Source organism: Pseudopipra pipra, chromosome 8 (assembly GCF_036250125.1).
Source record: "Pseudopipra pipra isolate bDixPip1 chromosome 8, bDixPip1.hap1, whole genome shotgun sequence".
Taxonomy (NCBI): Eukaryota; Metazoa; Chordata; class Aves; order Passeriformes; family Pipridae; genus Pseudopipra; species Pseudopipra pipra.
Window position 1 is genome coordinate 18,659,713 of NC_087556.1, and position 21,087 is coordinate 18,680,799.

Below are 21,087 nucleotides of genomic sequence, written 5' to 3' on the forward strand. Positions count from 1 at the left end.
CATAGCTGAAGCTGTAGTCCTATCTAGGGACAAAGATAGACAGCCTTCCTCAGTACAGTGCTTCCTGGAATTTCTGCTGGAGCTACATGGCTCAGTATTATTCCAGGTCAAGGCTGAGACACAGCCTTTTCATCTAGTAATATGCACAGTTCTGGGATAGACATGCTTTAACTCAGTGCAGTAGAGTTTAAACCAATGTACCTTACTTTTGCTTAAGCTTTTTGTCTGCTTTCATCTGAGGATCTTAAAAGATCTTACTGGAATTCATTAATGAAGTGACTGCAGAGGCACAGAGGGAGAAAGCTGTTGCTGTATTTAGCTGTCTCATTACCTTTCAGGTAAGCCAAGCCAAAGTAGAAATGTTCCACCAAGTTTGCATACGCCACCACTGTGTTGAAAACATCTCTTGCCTTGGTCTTGATGTCACATTGCACCTCGAGGCACTGCCCATTGAGTAGAATCACATTGAGATCCCTTTGGGACAAATAGGATTTCCCTTTTTTAGTCTAAGAACATACAACAAAGAATGAAGAATGAGTGCCAAATACAAGCAATTCAGGTTCCACAGCATTTTATTACTGAGGCCCCTTAGTCTCCTATCTCTACATAACCTCACGGAAATGATCACAACATTATGCTATTCCCTGTCTTCTCATAAATTAATATCACAAACATTTATAATTTTTAAAAAACCCAGAGAATCCCAACAAAACAGCTGACCATACCCAGACTCTGTAGTCACCAGGGTTATTCTAGATTTGGGGGTAATTCCAAATTCTCTTTGCCCTCATTTTTATTGCTGTATGCTGTCACCTTTTTACCTTATTTCAATGAAAGTTAAAGGATGTGGCTGCAAGCTGGAGAAGTCCCATACATCGGCATTAGATGTTACATTGCATATTTGTTGTATAATCTTTGTCTCAAAAGTCTTGGGCTAAAGTGAGCATTCTTAGCTGAGAAGGATAAATTAAGCTAATTTTAAACTAACAGAAATAACTAAATAGCAGTGAGAATTAAATCACTTCCTTTCAAGTCTCAATACCTCTGAAGGTAATATGTTTTGAGAGGAAGACATGGCGAGAAAACTGGGTTGGGACTCAGATGCAGCTTACAAAGAGCCCCAAATAAAAGGTAGCTAGATTAGTCCTAAATTCTTGATGTACTTACTTACCACAATTGATCCAGGCAGCTGCAAGGTCACTGGTGGTTCACCAGACAAAATAATAAATTCTGGACCTGAAAACTTCAAGGAGGAAATTTAGAAATTTAGTAAATTGTCTCCATAATGTAATGAAAATCCCAAACACAAGTATCAATGAAACCCATTTCTGTTGATCTATGTGCTGGAGCTAATTGACTTCAGTGTCTAATAATGTGCAAATGCTGCCTGAAGACTTCTCTCTGTGTGAGGTCTCTCCTGTGTGGAGACTCTGTGGTCTAAGTGGGGGTAAGCTCATGCTGAAGCCTTTTCTTCTATAAAGGCACTTAACCAAGATTAATTTCCTTTACAAGGCACCTATTTTCATGACACTTATGGAAACTTAATTTATTCTGAGACCTTTTCCCATTTGATTCTCAAGTTACTCTGAGGACAGTCACAGACATGTAAACACATACATACACACCACTGTGATTTCATAAGCCTGGTTTACATAAGAACCAGACTGAAAAACAGAGCTGCTTTCTTCCCTATAATAAAGGTTGACTGATAGTTCTTATTAGTAGACATTTAATTATTTTTTTTTTTACTTCAACAAACTTTAACAGGGCAAGATGGTTTTTTTCTTGCTGAGTATCCACCTCAGGTAATTTTGCACATTGGGTTTTCACCAGATTTATCTATGCTTTTAGATACCTTATGCAGAGAGAAATAACTAAATGTCTGCAAGTGATAAGATGTGAATCCTTCCAGCCATTGTCCATGACTTAGTAACTTGACTCATTTAGATCATTTTAAAAAAAATTTAGGGTTTATTTCATAATAATACTATTGTCCTGTGCACTTTTATATTACATTAAAGAGGGACTAGCACTTTGTTGTAACGGTTGCTGAACTCCTTCTGAGAAACTCAATTATTATCTCAACAAAAATCACGTTAATAAAATTTAAAAACAAATTTATATGTAAAAGGATAATTTTCCAAACTATCTAACTGAAGCTCTTGACCAAATGTCTGCCACTGATCAATCCTGAGCTTCTGAACTGAGACAAGGTGAAAGGGCTCATCAGCCTAAAACCTGTCCCTTCTTCCACAACAGAAAGCTCCATAGGAAAAATCATTGTGGAGTTTTCTGTGATTCAGTTATTTCTGGATTTTTGTGATTCAGCTGCCAAAGAAACATTACTCTTCACATTTAACATAGTCTTACAATAAATTAGCAACTACAAATAGACAGTTAGGAAAACTATTGGTTTGGCACACTCGGTGCTAGCCTATGATTTCTGTAACAAAACTTTTAAGTCCTTGGAGCACCATTGACCAGCAAACATTTGGGTTCAGTATCTTTGTAAATTTTCTTGCTGTTCTGAAGCTCCTCTTAAAGCGGTTGGTGAAAACAGTCCATATGGTGTTTGATGCTTGCAGAAATCACACGTAGTTAGAGAGGGTTCAATTATCAGCTTTTGCATAGTCTTTACGAACATGAGCTGTTCACTGTTTTCAGTTCTGAGATATCACAACTGGATTATGCCTGATTTGGAGTCTGTCAATTTAGAATACTCATAGAATGAGATGATTCAGCAGCTAATATGCAGGTTGCTGTTGAACAACAATTAAATGAGAGATTTCTCTTTAGTGATATTTACATTTTGAAATCAGCCTATATGTTTTTCATCATTCACCTTTTCCTTCCTGTGGAATAAACATTTCTGTGATGAAGCAGCTGCTGTGTAGTCTTTTGTAGACACAGAGAAGGTGGAACCTAAGCTTAACAGGTTCTGTCGGTTGTTCTTCTGAGTTCCACCAGGGATTTCTTCTACAGCACTGACCGACCTTCAATGGAAATGTCACAGTGAGCAATATATATATAGCATGCAATCAAAACAGCACTGACCTGAGGACAAAGAGCTTAAGGTACATTAACTAGGAATATTATGGGATATTTTGAAGTCCAGGGAAATGTCAGTTATAAGTTCTTAAATGTTTCTTTACAGAAAAAGAAAAATAATTTAGCAGGAATAATATTACTGTTGCCCTTTGTAAATAAATCTAAACTCTGCTTTAATTAGGTAACAGTCTTTTTTTTTTTCTTTTTTTTTTTCATTTGGTAAGCCAGATCTAGCTGGTTTAAGTTTTGTGAAGCCAACAAGCAAAGAGTTTAGCCCCATACCCTTCTTGGAATTCTACAGGATTAAGTAAATTTCTCATTTCTTATATTCTCAAGGAAAAATCTTCAGAAAGCCTTATAATTTGTTGTTACATTATTCAGAATTTTCCAGGAATGGTAATTAAATTATTTGAATACTAATCCATCAGAATAAATTAATGTCTTAGGGAACTGAGGGAATTTTCAATTTAATTACTAGAAAGATGTGTGAAATCTCAGATCATAAAGCTGTCTTTGTACTACAGTTTTAACACATAAAGTAATGGTGTTTTCCACCTGAGCAGACACATGTACCCTTAGAATAAACTTAAAATATACTATGTACTCTTGTCAATGAGGAAAGAATGATTATGTGGCTCAGAAGGAAAGGTTTTATTGAGGTGGATTTTTGTTAATTACATTTTTTAACAAATGCCAAAGTCACATGGAAGCTTTTTCGTTATTCCAAAGTTTTGTTCTTTTCTTTTGCATGTTGCAAACTTGCTTCAGGAGACTATTCGGGGAGTTTCAAAAAAATTTTAACAAATGTACTTGAGTAGTTGCTCATCTCTTGCGCCTAGTATCCAGTGTCAGGGAACATGGGAATGGCTCAAAGCTACATTCTGTGGGATTCAGACATCATATTAAGAAGCATTTCTTTACTTAGAGGGTGGCCAAACATTGGCACAGGCTTTCTAGGGAGGTGGTCATTGGCCCATTTTAAAGGCATTTGGACATACGCTTAATAACTCACTTTAACTTTTGGTCACCCCTGACGTGGTCAGGCAGTGGGACTACGTGATTATTGCAGGTCTCTTCCAATCTCTTCCAAGAATACCTTCCAACAGAACAGGTATTCTGTTCTGTTCTATCATATCATAGTTTACATTCTGTCTATAAACATATCTAGGTATTTTTGTTTCTATCAATACAAACTCATAAAAATCAACATTTATCTAAGAAATATGCCTAAAAATTACCTGAAGTGACTTTTGTGAGCATAAAAATACTTTTAGCTCAAAAACCAAAATTCTTTATTAAGAAGGCTTTCTTTTCCTGTGGAAAACACTTCCAGTTATTAGTCCTGTGAGGTGAGAGATGCCAGATTTGACAGCTGTGTCTTCTTTATATATAGCCCAGAGCCCTGCATATACTTACAAGCTTAACATGTAAATGTCAGTTAGACTGCCTACAGAACTGAGCATGATGAAAAGCTTTATAGCTAGTAAATCCATCACTAAGTTTTGTATTGGTTGTCCTTCTGCATGGCAAACTGGTGTTTTCCAAAGTGGTTATTTCATCTCCATTGCTGTTCAGGTACTTGCAATAGGATGGTGACCTTGGTAGAAATTAAGTTGCAGATGCTTACAACCAAAAGTGGGGTTTACAGTCCTTGAAATTCTATGGGAAATAGCTTGCTGGAGATTTGGAGAAGAGAGTTCATCTTTCAGCAGAGGAGGGGAACTTATCCTTGGCATCATGATTTTAGATCAAGGATATCAAGATCATACCCAAGTTGTTAATCAGAGGCATGGCTATTGCTCCAAAATACTTGGAAAATAAATCCTCTGTTACTGATATAATTGCCAGGTATAAGATACATATATAGATGTCTATATACACATATATATATGTGTGTGTGTAGTTAGACAGGTACACAGAGACTTCTTTTTTCACAAAAGCAGCCACTATCCTGCAACCTGATTGTTATTTGTTCTTGTTGCAGTTTTAGAGGTGTACTGGGGTGTCTCATATCACCCAGATTATCCTGGCTGATTTATCAGGAATTTCAAACTGTCTACTTGGGATACATTTAGCTGGGAATTGATCTAAATGGAGCATTTCCTGTGGGCCTGAATTTCTCAAGTCATGGTTAAAAGAAGAAACTCCTGCTTAACTGGGTCAAGAACTCTATTAAATGGGATGTCTGTAGGGATTACATGGTGCTTAACTATGGGATTCTGTTCTTTGTGGTGCCTAGAGGCTAACAGTGCTGACATCTCTTCTTCATTTGGAAACAGCCATGATTATAGCTGCACTGTGCTAACACCCAGTCTAGAAAACTCTTGTTTAGCAGCAGTGATGTGTCCCTGGCTTTTGAAAAGGAGTTACTATCAGCTGTACAATTCTCAGTTTTCTTTGTCAGTGTCTACAGGACTGCTGTACATGCCATGGCTGAAATGAGGCTAATCCTCATGGCAGAGCAGAGGTCTTTACTGTCCCTGGGTCACCTATAACTCTTCAGTAAAGTAGTGGTGCAGGGCTGGATACGGCTGATACAAGTGAGAAAAATCAGTCTGAGTACCTAGATGGAAATGCAAAAAGCCACTGAAAATTATGGATCATGTGGTCTGCCATAACCACTCCAGAACACATAAGGCCTCTGCTAATGTGACAGCAAGGGAAAACCACATCCAAATTCTGAATACAGAAAAATAAGGACTCTGCCAGAATGCCTTGACAGGAAAAGTGATGACTGTTCATACCTTTTCAACAGGTTTTTCCCTTCATAGAATCATATAATCATTAAGGTCAGAAGAGACCTGCAAGATCATCAAGTCCAACCTTCCACGGTCTTTGTGGAGCTGCTTCCCAGTTGTTTCAGTGACATAGGGCTATTGCTGCTTGCCTGATTCTGATGGAGACACAGCCAGGGGCAGCTGTTCTGGGAGGCCCATGGCATCTGGCAGGACACAGTGGTAAAGGTGGAGATCTTGAACACGCTTTTTTTGTATGGATTGTTCAGGGCCCAAGTTTCATTTCACTAGAGCATTTGGATTGTTCCACTTGGAACCAAATTAAGTCTAGGTGCACATTATTTATTTATTCTACATAGTAGAATATGATGTATTATTAAGGTATTTATTCTACATAAATAGTATCTATTCTCAAAACAGCCCAGATGGCAATCCAGGCATTTTCTGCTAGTGGCATTGCCACACTAGTTGTCTGTTTCACTTGGTTATAGAACAGTTTTCATCTTGTAGAAATATGACTTGAGATTACCTGTTTATGAAGAGCTTGTAGCTACTTTGTGTCCTTGACCCACTAAGTGTGGGGTCACATGACCTGTGCATCTCTGGAACTTTTCCTAAAATAAATAAAGGAAATTTCACAATTGAAGCAGTTGTAGCAGCACTTAGCATCCAATGTTTGGACAATAAAAACAGGCAAGAAATTTATACTGCCTACTTCCTCTCTTTTAGACTGGTTACTGTCCTAATTTGGACATAAATGGCTATTTATTAAGGTTAAGTGAATACTACCAGCAGTATTCCCAGTTCCCTAGTTATTGTTACTTCCTCTTCATAATTCTTCATGTGAATGTAATTTAGAAAATAGCTGCATAGGTACACTGGCTGTCATTTCCATCTGTATGGGGGTAATTTGTGAAACAGCTTCTTCTCCTCAGAAACCATGTCCAATTTTTGCATAAAATTGAGTGGAAAAAGCCATGGCATTTCTCTGGATTAATCGAAGTAGGATATAAAATCACTGAAATTAAAATATTCGTAAATATTCCACTGGTTATTTGGTACATTAAATATATTGTGAATGTTTTCACATCATAAAAATATGATGGGAGTATAGGATGGTTTGTGAGTTCTTAGCAAATGAGATTTGTACTGTTTTTCACCTTCAGTAATCTCTGCTGCTACAGAAAGGATAGGTGTTGCATTGTTCAAATACATGAAAGCTGAAATTTAGAGGCAGAACCAGAAAGAGTATGCAAGTGATAGCTCTATTAATGATTTTTGTAGCAGCAAAGATGTTTTAAATCATGCTTTCATGCACACAGTGTGACTATTGGGGATGGTCCTGTGCAGGGCTAAGGGTTGGGCTCAATGATCCTTATGGGTCCCTTCCAACTCAGCATATTCTGTGATACTATGATTTAGGGAAGGAGGGAGAGGTTAAATTTTATTTCATTTAGATAATTTAATTGGTCTTATTTGAAGAATTACACATCAAACTATTACACGGGCAGAAAGATAGTGTGATAAGATGAACTATGTGGAAGCAATCATTTAGGTCAGCTTTTTCTCCAGATGAAATATTCGTGCACTACACCCTGAGGTCTCACTTAGAATTCCAAATGAAAACGTGACATTGAATTCTGGTATACCAACCAACCAAGTACAGTTTTACAAACTAGAAAATCTACAGTCATGTTCCTAAAATAAGCACAAACATGTGTTGGTTTTTTCCAAGCTGCAGATGGTAGTGACAAAATGTGAGATTTGAGCTAAACTAGTTACCAAAGTTAAGATTCATTCCCATGTTCTAAAACAACATGCTTTTTAATGAGAAAACCTTGCAAAATTATCTGCTTACACTGTGCTTTTCACATAATTGTACAAAAATACTTTGACAAGGACATAAAATTCCCCTTAGTTTTTCTGTATTGGCTGTTATGACAGTGGGACAACTTGGCTAGTTTCAGTGGACAGATTGCCATGCTTTGATCACAGATTTAACACATTTCTGATGTTAAATTAACATGTGGCCCTCAAAGTAGTCAATCCTGTAGATTATTATTTGATTATATCTTTAAAAGTACAGTCTTGATAGAGGTACTGATCTCCCTTGATAATGGTGCTCTACTAAATGGTAGCAGTTCTTTTCAGAGAAGAATGCATTTTCTTAATATATTATCTCATGAAAGAATGTCTGTGGCAAACAAGTTCTCACATTCCATGTTGACTCATGTATTTTTAGAGTCCTACATTACAAAATCTTGAGTATGAACAGCTACCAGTGTTTCAGTGGAGACTGAGACATACACAAAGTCACTGCAATGAGCCTTTGTCCAGTTTATGACCAAATCTTTTGTTTTGAAAGGGCTTACAAAACAGTAAGTTTACCTCCACTGTGTGCAGTTAAGTATGCGACTGACACGTATGGTCACACAGGGAGAAGCTGCAGTCTCAGGTTTTTATTGCTGCTGATATTGACTGCAATTCTGGAGCTTCAGAAAAGTGTCTTTCAGGAGTAGAGCATTAACAGCAGTTGCACAACTAACCTCACTTTCCTCATTTTTGGAGCAACAGCAACTCTTTGCTCTTGGGAAGTATGAACACCTTGTCTAGGTGATCCTAGCTGAGATTCTAATTTATGCATAAAGATAAACATGCACAGCAGTGCTCCTCTTCCTCCTAAATTCCCTTCTTTGCTTCATAGCATCCCCCTACACTGTGATTTACGTGCCTTGGGAAGGAACTTGAGTGATGTCTAACACAGTGTCTTCACTGAATGAATTCTCTCCTAAACAGTTTCTTTCATGCTGTTCCTGCCACAAAAGGATTGAAAGTGAAGATAAAACTCCAACTCTGATATCTCCAGACAAAGTAAATCAGAAGAACAACCTGGCATTTAGTACAACAAAAACAACACGCTGAGCGGGAAATATAAAATGGTTCTAGGACAAAAATGAAAAGAAAACAAAGGGTTTTTGTTTTTTCCCTCAGATTTCAGAATCAGTCCCTTTGTTTTTTAAAGGGTTTGAAGAAACATTAATCTCCACCCTTCAAGACTTAGGTATTACTTATAGATTCAACTGATTTCAGTGTTGCCATCTTGACACTGCCCATCATATGCATTTGTGGGGGAGCTCCACCATTTCTCATCTGTATCAAGACCCCATGTGCTATAAACATACTCTCAGGCTTTGTGATCTGCTGAACAGCTTCACCTCAAAAAGGGGGCATAAAGCAAGAAAGAGGTGATGGTGCTGCATGGTAACCAGGGAATATATAGCTTTACATTAGGACACAAGTGAAAAAGAACCTAATCTAAGTATCTTTCTTCTCTACGATTTAGCACAAATATACTTCCCAAGTTATATAACCACAAGTTGCACGGGAGTACCTATCACCTGGTACACCTATACGTGGGTAGTGCCACATATACAAACAAAGGACAAAAAAGATCAATACATAATTCATAAACATAATCTTTCATAAAAATCTTACCTCTCCTGTGTCCTCGGTTAGACAGTATCAAAGATGCACTTTCAGAAATACTATTAGAGTCACTATAGTCTGCAGAGAGTTGTCTGTAATCTTCTGTTGACTGACTATAATTCATTAATCTGGACCCTTTATCTGGAAACAGAAAAGGAATATGGTGGTTCACATACTTCAGTTATAAATCATTGTATTTGCATGGTAATGTAAATAATGTTTGGCTTAACTAATTTTTATATAGTCCACATCTGTCTGTCTGTCTGTCTTCTAACACTGACTCCAGTTCCTTAAGGACTGGGGAAAGCTTGATGACTTCTATTATTTTCATAATCATATTCTGACCAAAAATAGTTTTCATAGTTCTCCTCAACCATTCCAAATAAAACAAATCTAATACATTAATTCTAGGCTACGTGTTTAACTGAAAGGTTACAAAGTGCAGATAACCTGCAAAGTTCTCATTCCTTATACTATGAGGCCCAAAACCTTCTGCTATAAAGTATTCTTTCTGTGTGCGGGGTGGACAATGCCTAGACACAATGCCCTACCAGAGTCAGATGCAGAAATTCCATTAAGGGGTCATCCTAAGTCATAAGGATGTACATATTTCTCTTGCATACTGACTTTTCTTTGGTTGCATTGTCTCATCCTTTTACAGAATCTCTGAGGGTAATAATTTTTAATTAAAAAAAAAAAAGGAAAGAAATGGAAGGCTGCCTTGCAAAGTGTGGCTCACACATTTTCAATGTAATCAACATCCTAATTCATTGAAGTCCTTCAGCAAGTGTAAGCCAAGTGACCCAAATTCCTGGAAAACACAGAGATCACACCAGATACATAATCACTAGAATGAGTGTAAGGAAAATGGCAGGAATTTGGGGCTAATAGAGGGAGCAGCAGAATTTCCACCAGCTTATGCAACTGTGAAACTGTAAGCTCAGTTTCTGAGTAAGTGAGTCAATATGTTTTGAGGGGTGGTTTGTCTGTATGTTTTGAAAAGAATCTCCTTTTCTTATAACCCATAATACCTCATAGAAATGTTCCACATGTATTTAAGCACGTGTTTGATTTCTAACTGATTTAATGGAACATATATGTGATTTGCTGAATAGGAATTGGACTGCTCATATGCCTAATGTTGAGCATATCCAAAACAAGCCTGCATAGCTTGGGCCAACATTTCCCTTGCTCCAGGGTCACAGATCTCTGCTGAAGTGAACAGTACAATATAGAGACGAGAAAAAAGATAGAGTTAGATAATTACTCTGAGAGGTAATAAAATCTTGATCTTAGTCAAATGAAATGCAAAGTTGGTATATACTGCTTTATTTGTATAGTGACCAGGATTTGGCCTTGCGTCTTGAAATCAATCCAGCAATTCATGTGTGAATTTATAAAACATCTTTTGAATAGAAAAATTAAATAAAAAAGAAAACACAAATCTTTGCATGAATAATCAAGTAGGAAGGATGACTATATATTCCTTAATGGTAACAGGATAACCTCACAGAATCCAACCTTCAAAAATACATTGGAGCGTACAAAACACAAAAAGAGTTTTGAAAGTAGAGGTGTTTTATATGCACAGGTTTTATGCAAAGAGCTTTGAGAGTCGAATCTGTGCAAGCTGATTCGTTATCATTGCTTTGCAGCCCTGAGAGTACTGTCCTTTGTGGAACAAGGAAAAGAAACCTCGCTGACTTGCCTCAGAGTCTTTCCATCATGAAGTAATTTATATGTAAAGCAATAACTATCCTATCCAACACTACATGTAATCACTACAGCATGAAATTAAACAATTCATCTAGCTTGGGAAAGACTCAGAAAAGGCTGTCTGTATCCTTATTAGAAAGTTCAGCTTATAAATCTTTCTTTACCTTGGTGAAAATTCATCTGGGAGGACAGTGGTGAGGTGTCCGGTATTTTCTCGTGCAGCCTTTTCCTTATCACATGACTCCTGTTCAGCTGAGAGGCTGTGCTGTCTTCGGTGACCACCTGCTCTATCTAGAAGACAGTAATCTTGCTAGTCAATGTCATTTGATATGTGGACTTTAGACTCTCATACTGAAGCGATCCTTGCCCTCTGGCTGTCAGAGGCTGCTGATTTGCTTTGTATAAACAACTTCATCTCAGATTAACACAAGGCTGGACTGAGTATTGTTGGCTCCATGCTCTCATGCCAGCTGAGTTTAAGAGGGGACACCCTCTGTAACAGTAGTAAATAGATTAGTAAAGAGTGCAAGTGGAAAAGTCATCTCAGAATGTTAATGACTACTGGTTGAAAACAGAAAAAAAATTGTGGTGTGTTTTCTTCCATTGTCTTGCAGTTTGTCAATAAAATGTTTTTTGATATTTCAAATTTTGAAAAAGACTCAGGTGTTCACATATTAAAGACCTCATGTGGTCAGGCTTGATTGCACAGCAAATGTTCAGTTCCACTCAAGGACAATGAATTAATTTCTCAATATGATGTAAATGTGATTTCTTTGAATTTCACAAAGTCTGAAACCAGAGTGGCGATGGAGAAATCTTTTGTCTACAGTCCATTCCTTTGGCCAATATGAAGTCCCTGTAAAGGCTATGGTTGCTTCAGTATTAACCAAAGAAATTAAGATACTGTAAGTGCAAAAGCTGGATTTGTATCACTTCCCAGGAGTGTACAAGTGATGTCTGAGACAGCTTCATTGCTTCATTTGCTTGTACACATGCCCACTCAATTTCCTGCTTAGAAGTTTTGAAACAAATCTCACTTCCTTAATCCATATAAACATTAATTTCAGCCAATTGTTTACCTATATCCCATGTTGCTGTCACCTCTCTCACCAGAGAAATGGAGATGATTAGAGTATGAGAGTAGTACCTACCTCACTGACACTCCCCAGTGCAAACTGGACCATTTTCTTTACATAGACATTTGCTGGTAAGGAAGCAGATTCCTTCTGATGTGCCTCACATGCTTCCAGGATTGATTCAGGAGAAAATCTTTTATGTGGCAGATCTTCACAAAGTGTTAGAAGGAGTGTGTGTAGTTGGTCACTCAGCTGGAGGGACTGAGCCAAAATAGAAGTAGTGTTAAATAACATCTCCCAGGGGATTGAAATCCTGTGTAAACTGGGACCAGGAATTTCTGTAAGCCTTTCACCCTGAGTGAGAAATGGGCAATGAATTCCTTTAGACTTTGGGAACATTCCAGACAAGCAGCCAAACAGCACTAAATGAAGCCTCTAATGGGATCCAGGATAGCCTTGGAGGGAATTGGCATCTCTAAGAAGTCATCAGCCCAATTAGGCACTTCTTGGTGACAGACAACAGTTCAGTTTGCTCCAGAGCTTTGCTAATTAGACTATGAATCAAAGATCCTTGCAAGTAAGATATGTGGTAGCGTTAGCTTCAAAAAGGTGAGGACTTATACCCACCAAAACTGTTGCCATAGAGACCAGATACTTAAATTTTAGGGTCATTTAGCTTATAAAGCCTTTTCTCTTAGAACGTGTATACACATGAAAAGGAGGTTAAATCTACTAAAAGCGTGTGCTTTTCAAATCAAGAACAAGCACCCAAAAGCATCAATATAGAAATGAAGCAAAATGTGTGCTACAAGTCTAGAAAGGATTCCCAGTAAGCAAGAAATTCATAATTTCAGTTAGTAGAGATACTGGTAGAATTTGCTCAGAAATAAAGACAGTTAATTAGTTTTAATCTTGCATCCTATTTTTGAAAAAGCACATAAATGTGCACAGCACTTCAATCATGCCAATGTGATATTTTTCTTTTAGCCCTTCCTATCTTAGAATAATAGAATAACTTAGGTTGGAAAATACCTTTAATATTGAATCAATCATAAACCCAGCACTGGCAAATCGACCACTAAATCATGTCCCCAAGTGCCACATCTACACATCTTTTAGATACATCCAGGGATGGTGACTCAGCAACTTCCCTGGGTAGCTTGTTCCTTATTGTCTTGGAATAAATAATCTTCACTCTTGAAATTGAGGTATAATTCATCTTAATGAGAGCAATTCTGGTTTTTTAAGAAAAAGGAAACAAAAAAGGAAAGTAAAGATGAGGTCCAACTAAATTTCCTGATTTGGGTGAATTGGTATTTTTGGTGCAGACTGAATCTTGACACAAGCTTTCCAATTCTTTCTAGTGATCCAAAACATAAAGCCCCTCTTACCAAGACCTCAGATTATGCCTCTCAATCTTTGAACCTACCAGAATAAAAGAAAACAACAGTTTGTGTTACTGGCCTGATTTGGAGGAACCTGGTAATCTGCTGACCAGTAGAGGGTCATTCCTAAGGAATACACCAACATCTGTCAAAACATGAAAGAAAACCCTGTGTGAAGTCATTATTAAGTACAGAAAAGCTTCATATGAGAGATACCATCTTTTTGTGGCTTTGGTCACAAAATGGTAGAAGTCAAACAGATAATTTTTTTTTTTTTAAACTAGACTAAACTTATCTGAAAGTACAATAGTTACTCTTGTAGCATGCAGCTAGTAATGTCCAGCCTGAGGGACTGAGCCAGGTTGCCCTCTACTCAATTATGTCTTAAGTAGGGAAAGAAATTTGAACTCCTTTCTTAATTTTGAAGTTCTCCCACTGCCAATTAAAGATCTCCCCTACCTGTGGGACTGATTAGTACTCACATCCAGGAAAAGAATTACTGGACTAAGGGTTGCCTATTCCACGGCATCATGTTTTTGCCTGGTCTCTAAATGATCATTTATGTGGGAACCTGAAAATACTTTGTTCTGCCTGAGGGAAGTATGCACTGATGTGGTCTGAGTGGTATTTAAGACTTTTTGGTACCTGAGTGTTTTATCTTACTGTCTTGCCAGAGAGACTCATTTGTCAGAGAGAAGAAAAATAAATTGTCCACAAAGCTGAATGTATTTCTGACTTCCTGGAAGTGCTTCCACTCTCTGATTGTATAGATACTGCAATCCTGCTGCTTCTGGGATTGCAATTACCATATCTGGTGAAACAGTGTTCATAGAAATATTCTTCCTTTCTGTGGGCCTTTGCAAATAATACATTTCCACAGATCTTGAGGACTGATGTTCAAAATTGATTTTGATGTTGACATGCATGCTAATGCAATGGCAAGACACATGTAAATCTGTCTAACTGTAGTCTAATTTGATTAGTCATATTAGAAATGGAGTGGGGCAGCAGGTACCTGGCATGCTGCATTAAAACTCACAAGCTTGTCTTCAAGAGGTACCGCCAAGATTTACTTTGTAATATACCTCACCTTTGTTAGTCCAAAGCGCTGGTTTTTACTTTGCCTGTGGAGCAGTTCTGGTGGACTGAAAGGCAGAGCTTCTGTCTGAGATGCATTGTTTTGGAAGGACAAATTTCCTTCAGCAGACAGTAGTACTGACCATGGGCAAATCACACAGATGGCAGGGTCTGAAAAATATTGAGGTAGGTAAGGGAGACCTTAGTGTTGAATTCACTGCACTCAGAAAATCATATTTCTTGCATCTCACCTGTACAGCCAAACTAATCACTGATGTTTCCTGAAGATGTACCCAAAATGCCTTGCCTGACTTCCCAGCCTGACCTCAGACTTGCCTTGTCACTGTGGTGACAAGGTGCCTTGCCTGCTGATCGCTGGGCTGTCTGACCCTGGTTGTCCACACCACACCTGATCCTGACTCAGTTTCCCAGCTTGACCTCTGACCTGCCTTGTTACTACAAACTTGTGTGGTGGTTGGATTCTCAGTTATCAACCCCAGACCTACTCTGATCATCTTCTTTAGATACTGTGGGATAGAGCCCTGGCTGGCACAGCCCCTGCTGACACCCTTGTGAGTCCTTGAGTCTGGGCTCCTTCCTAAGAAAAATCTTGACCTCTCTCTTCCCTGAAAAAATCTGTTTGAAGGTATCTCAGAAATGGACTGGATTCTGCTTGCAAATGTCTGAATACTCTTAAAAAAATATCACTGCAGAGGTCCACTGAGGTTGGTCCCAGTGGTGTGAAGCAGGAATGGCAGCATGAGGATATGTAGTCTGCTGTAAACACTGAACTTGCATACATGCAGTAAATGAATTTGACCAAAGACATCCAAGTGATTTCATTAAAATACTCATTAAAAAACAATGATAAACAACATCTAAGATCAATATGTTTACTCCAGAAAGAGGAAAAGCTGCATTAACTATGACAATATTTAGTCACTGTGTTTCAGGAAATATAGATAATTTAAAAATAAAAAGTTGGCTGTTAAACCACTCTTCAGTCTAGAATGTGAGAAGAGAGACCATTCAGATCTTTGCTGGAGAAGTGCTCAGAAATGTGCCCTAGATGCTTTGGTATTTTAGCATTTAAAAATTGTATATTAAAAAAGGTCTACTTAGTTCTTATGCATGGTGACCTTAACATCAGGAAAATGGATAGTAAAGATAGATAAAATGTTAAGCTGGGAACTCATACACACCTAGGAGATTTGTATAGCCAGAGGACCCAAAGATTCAAGACTTAGGGACAGACCACTGGTATTTGCAACAATTGAGGCATTTATTTCTTTAGAAAATTAAAAGTCTTAAAATCATCAGTTAGCCTTCTCTGTTGCTCCTTCCCCATTTTCTGTAGTTAAAGTACTCAAGTACAAGTAGCACATGCAAGGAAGCTTGTCTGTTTTAGAAACAGGCAGTCAGCTTGTACTTCAGCCTCCATGAAGAACACCTGGCCTTCTGTCATGTTGGCCAGCCAATGTCTGAGCATTCCTGCCTAACCCATCGGTGCCCAAGCACATGGGAAATATTGCTATTAGCAAATGGTGTTTACCATCACAAGGTCTAACAGGATTTATTACATCAAGCACAGTGAAGCAAACGTGGCAGTACTAGACCTGAGAAGAAGCTGATTCCAAAAGCAATATAGCTGTAATTAAGTGATGTGGAGCCAGAGATATGCCTTAGTCAGCTGGGATGATGCTATGATGCTATGCAGAGGCAGGTAACCTCCCCTGCCCTGCAAGAAACTGGAGGACTGGGCATTCAGCTTCAAAATGTCCCCAGCTTGGCATCACTTCTGGACTTCAGCTCTCTAAAAACAGCAGCACTAAAAGACTCAGTTTCTGGGGAGGCGTGCCAGGGGGGCAGATCTGTGGAGGATCTGGGGGTGGATACTTCTTGTATCAGACCATAACCTGTGGAACCCCTAGACACAGGTGCATGCCTTTGTATTCATTGCACCAGAAGGTCTTCATTAAAGACCTGCTCTGTATCTTACCTATACTAAATTTGCCTGGTGAGCTTTTTTTCTCCCCGATCTTTAGGCAACATTATTAGCAGCATGCTGTCATTGCTGTTAGTGCTTTTTGTCTTAAAAACAAACAAACAAATGCAACAGAAATAAAATAACTCAATAATTAATTTCCAATGGTAAGAACTATAAAAAGATACTTTTCACCTCACCTTTGTGAAGATCCTCCAGAAGCTGTATTGTGGACAGGTACAGAAGTGCCCATATTTCTTCTTCCTCCAAAGGGCTTCCTTTTGCCCACAGGACCTCGGCCAATGTTACACAGGAACTGCTCATGCCTGCTGCAGTAAATACCAGATTTTGGACACACTAAAATAGACTGAATTGCTCAAGACAAGCCATACTGATTATAACTGTACCCTTCTCTCACAGGAAGAAATACATTGTGAAACATCCTGCTTCTTTGTTCAGAAAAGGTAGATATTGCTGATCCCTGTCTTAATCTGAGTAAGAGTAAATAAAAGAGACTGGACTAAGTGACTTCATGTAATCTTTTTGAGCCCTTTTATTCATCATTTGAAACCAAACACAAGATTCTGTGGAGCAAATAGCTTTTACTCAAGAGATCCTTCATGAATATGTGCTATTCAGACTTTGTGAGTAGTTATTTGAGTGGCAGGGGATTGATTTTGCTGCTTAATTGGATGCTCTTTTCTGTAAAAACGTGACAGAGTTAATCTAGGAAAAAAAGAATGGTAAAGCAAAAGATGCACTGTAACATAAAAGGTTTATAAACAGTCCAACAGAACAATTGAGTTTCATTCATTGCTCAGCAGATTGATCAGTAAAAGCTTGTAGACTCTTACTGAATTCACTGATGATAGATTTTCTTGCTCAGATATCTGAGACTCAATACTTGCAGTTCATCCATTCCAATATACATATAAACTTGCTTTATTTCACTAAACCAAATTAAAAGATGGTTCTCTCTTTGGGCTGCCGAATAGCATTTTAGTGGCTCCCAGCACACTGTCCTATCTGATAGGTACATAAGACCTGGTGTATTGAAAAAGAATGTGGGTCCACACACTCTCCCTATTTTGTCTTAGTTGCAACACAGCATCAGATCATTTAGACAAAGGGATTCTGTAGTGAATCATAATTTCACGTGTTACCTACTGGAAAAGTATTTTCCTAATCCCAGCCAACTACAAACTGACTTGTGACTTGAAGTATCAAGGCTGCTTTTCCTTCAAATGTTTTTTCATGCTAAATATTGTCAAAGAAGGTTTTGTTCTTCATCAACGGTTCTGATCTTTCCATTTAACCAGTTTTACATTTTTATAAATTACTAATTTAGGCAGAACTGCTCGAGGTCTGCACAAGCTTAAAATTTCAAAAAACATTTTTAACAGCTTTTGCTGTTACTCTCCTGTAACAGTGAGCTCCACAGGTTCCTTTTAGGCTGTGTTAATAGGGGCATAATGAGAAAAGTTAGAAGTGATCCACTTATTTGAGGTTTTGACAATGTCTGTAGACCAGCAAGTGAGGACACTATAGCCTGGGATGCTATTGTCTCATACAAGACTATAAACACCACTGTAAATTGAGTTCACTTACAGCCTGAAAACTCATCTTCCCTCCTAACAATTTCTTCACTCTCTGTACACAGTCCACTTACTGCTACTGTTTGCTCTCTGCCTGCAATGGAATTCACTGTGTCTTACAGCTGATTGCTTTGCCAGCTTCCCATTCGTTATGGAGTCTTCAAGGGGTCACTGCAAGAGCATTGCAGTGTTCTGCAGGACCAACTTGTTGCTGATTAACAGACTACTCAGACTTTGCTTCATGGGGTCTTGTCCTGGCTCACTAGCTTCCAAACAAGGAATCACAACATAGGAAGAATGATCCCTTGTTGCAATCACTACAGGATTATAAACCAACCTAGTGACATTTTAAACAGAACCAGAGTCCTAATTTTAGTCTCTGCAGCTTCAAAGGGCAGTAAATCTTCTTACAAACCTAACCTTAATTAGAAGAGACAGACAAATCTTCTTAGTCTAAGCCATCACCATTTCTCTTAATAATAAATTACTGTGATAGCATTTCACTTAACCCTATGGTACTGGGACTAAGCAATCAATTCACCTTCCCAGAGCTAAAATCTTTGTGGGTTCTCCATATAGGTAATCCACTAGATTGTACTTAGTGCTGTTTTATTTGAGACTGTGATGGGGGAAGGAGCACTACATCCCCCATTTTAGATAGAAAGTGCTTTAACCAGTTTTATTTCAGTGATGATATTTCTAACTAGCTTAAGTTAGTCAATAAGCAACTAAAGTGCAGGTGTTACAACTTCATAGAACCAAAGTGAAATCAGCAGTCCCATCAGAGATGCTTAACTTCTGTAGTGAATGTTTTTTTCTAAGAGTAAAAGTAATGTCTCAGATCAATACTAAATTTGAATTAAATGAATTCTCCTATCAATGATGTGCAAACTTCTTGCAAAAAGTGTTAGACTGTATGGCCATGGAAATCATAATCTCTTTAAAGTGTAATAAATTATTGCTTTAAAGTAATGTATAGTTAAGCAATGTGCTATTTTACAAGAAAATTGCTAATTGGTTTTTAAACACACCCAGAATGTCCTGTAGTTTTAGGCTGTATTTTTAACTTCTGAAGACCAACGTGATGTGATATTTGACAAAAATGTAACTGTGTGAATGCTTGGGGAAAAAAATACATCTCATTTCCTTTTATAGCCAGGCTATGCTATGTAAATTATACAACACTAAAAGTGATGGAAAGATATTGTTATCATTATAGCACTGCCCATATTCATGGTCCCTCAATTTAATAAAAGCTGTGATCCAGAACCAAACAATTCTGACCTTTAAACAAGATACAAGTGATAAGACAAAGCAGACAAATTAGGAGGCACGAAGGAAAAAGTTAACAGCAACCTTGCAAAAACAGACTTTTTTTGAAGTAACACTGCATATCAGGAAATGATGCTGGATCTGGTTGAGCCTGCATGGAAAAATTAGAGCAGCAGAATGTAATTACCCACTTTGGAGTTTACCTAGAATATAGAGGTTAATGTTTTTGTGACTGGAAAAAGTAGCGAAGGGCTTCTAGTGCCAATTTGTGCTTTGAGATCAAAGGTGAATTCTGCTGATTTCTATGGAAGAAGGTAGTGCCATCCAAATTAGCCTAAAATGTCCTCTCCATTCTAATCTTTGTAACACAGTTTTTTATTATATGGACTCTCTCAAGTCAAAAGATTTTCCCCTACTCTTCTTGCATAGATATGAAAGGTACATTGAGGTGAGGATAACCCACCATTTTCCCACCAACATCCACCTATTTATCACATTTCTTTCTAAATTATATTATTCAGTTTTGGTACGTTTCATTTTATCATTTGTGCAAACTTTTATCTATTGAAAGCTAGAATCAATGAAGGAAATTTAATTTATCATAAAAGTTAATGAACTACAGCTTTGCATCTGAACTTGACACTTAATAATAATTGTGCATTAGTAATTTCATATGCCAAGGTCACTTCATGTGCAATTTGGCTTCATTAGATTTGGCAGTCATATTTAGCAAAAAGTAAAAGAGCAACTTGACTTTTGTCAATCTTCATCTTTCCTTTTGCTATTTTGTTTACTGTATAAAGACAACAAAAGAGCTAAAAACTATTACTTTTGTAGGAAAACTGACCTTCCCTTATCAAACACAGTCATGTGCATTAAATATCCTAAAGAGGAATGGATCATCTGGATTCCTAACTAAACTTTTCATGCACGCTTCTCAGAGGGAATTCACTGCAGAGTCGGTTCAGCTGTAGAATCAGTTTCATGGCATGAAAGTCTTAATCCACTATCTGGATGATGGTGAAAAACACAGGTAAAGGAGATCACAGGACACACCAGGGAACAAGATGATGAAGAAGGAGAAATCACACTTAGGTTTTGAAAATATGGAGTCAAGTTTGTTTCTGGTCTACTTTTAAAGACATGAAGCGAGAACAGATTTGCCCCATCTGGGCACCCTGAAGAACAACTGGAAATTAAGACTTTGGCAAAAAAGTTTCTGTATGAACACAACAACAACAACAATAACAACAAAGGATTAACCTTGGTAGGAAACAAGCATTCTGTGAGCTGGAAAGGCTTCTGTCTAATCAGAAATGCCTTTCAATTTTTACTGCCTGGAAGGTGTTCTTGCAGAAGTCTTGTCTTTCATCTGACTGAACTTTCAGTTCTGCTTCATTACTTCATCTGTATATTGCAAAATACCTAGCTGGAAGTGTAACCAACTTTTAATTTGCTGGATGGTGTAAACAAATGTAGATTTTTTAAAAAGTTCTGTCTGGAAAGGGTGCATTGCCTATTTATGGTTTGGACATAAATGCCCATCACAGCCCCTCTACTAGAGGTGAATAATTGATTTTGACATGAGCGAGTCAGAGAGAGGCCACTCAAGTAGGTCCTCTCACAGATCTGAGAGGTTGCTAACATCGGCCACTAACCTCACTAAAAGAGTTGGAGTGCAGGCTTGTATTGACAGGAAAGTGAGAAGGGGCT

General features: G+C 37.9%; 2 protein-coding genes across 4 annotated transcripts in view; one reads left to right on the plus strand and one right to left on the minus strand.

The window, feature by feature from the left end:
* Window positions 1-12,586, minus strand: part of FRMPD2 (FERM and PDZ domain containing 2) — a 59,216-nt gene extending 46,630 nt beyond the window's left edge. The window contains exons 1-7 of one of the 3 annotated variants that reach the window (XM_064662794.1): window positions 12,137-12,586; window positions 11,150-11,276; window positions 9,279-9,410; window positions 6,313-6,397; window positions 2,843-2,993; window positions 1,172-1,243; window positions 332-506 (exon numbers count right to left, since the gene is read on the minus strand). In XM_064662794.1, coding sequence (XP_064518864.1) covers window positions 332-506; window positions 1,172-1,243; window positions 2,843-2,993; window positions 6,313-6,397; window positions 9,279-9,410; window positions 11,150-11,276; window positions 12,137-12,460 — 1,066 coding nt within the window. In that variant the 5' untranslated portion in view covers window positions 12,461-12,586. The remainder of the gene's footprint in view (window positions 1-331; window positions 507-1,171; window positions 1,244-2,842; window positions 2,994-6,312; window positions 6,398-9,278; window positions 9,411-11,149; window positions 11,277-12,136) is intronic. The other 2 variants (XM_064662796.1, XM_064662795.1) reach the window with 2 other exon arrangements.
* The window catches only part of MAPK8 (mitogen-activated protein kinase 8), a 135,698-nt gene that overhangs the window by 55,224 nt on the left and 59,387 nt on the right, over window positions 1-21,087 (plus strand). The window lies entirely within an intron of this gene.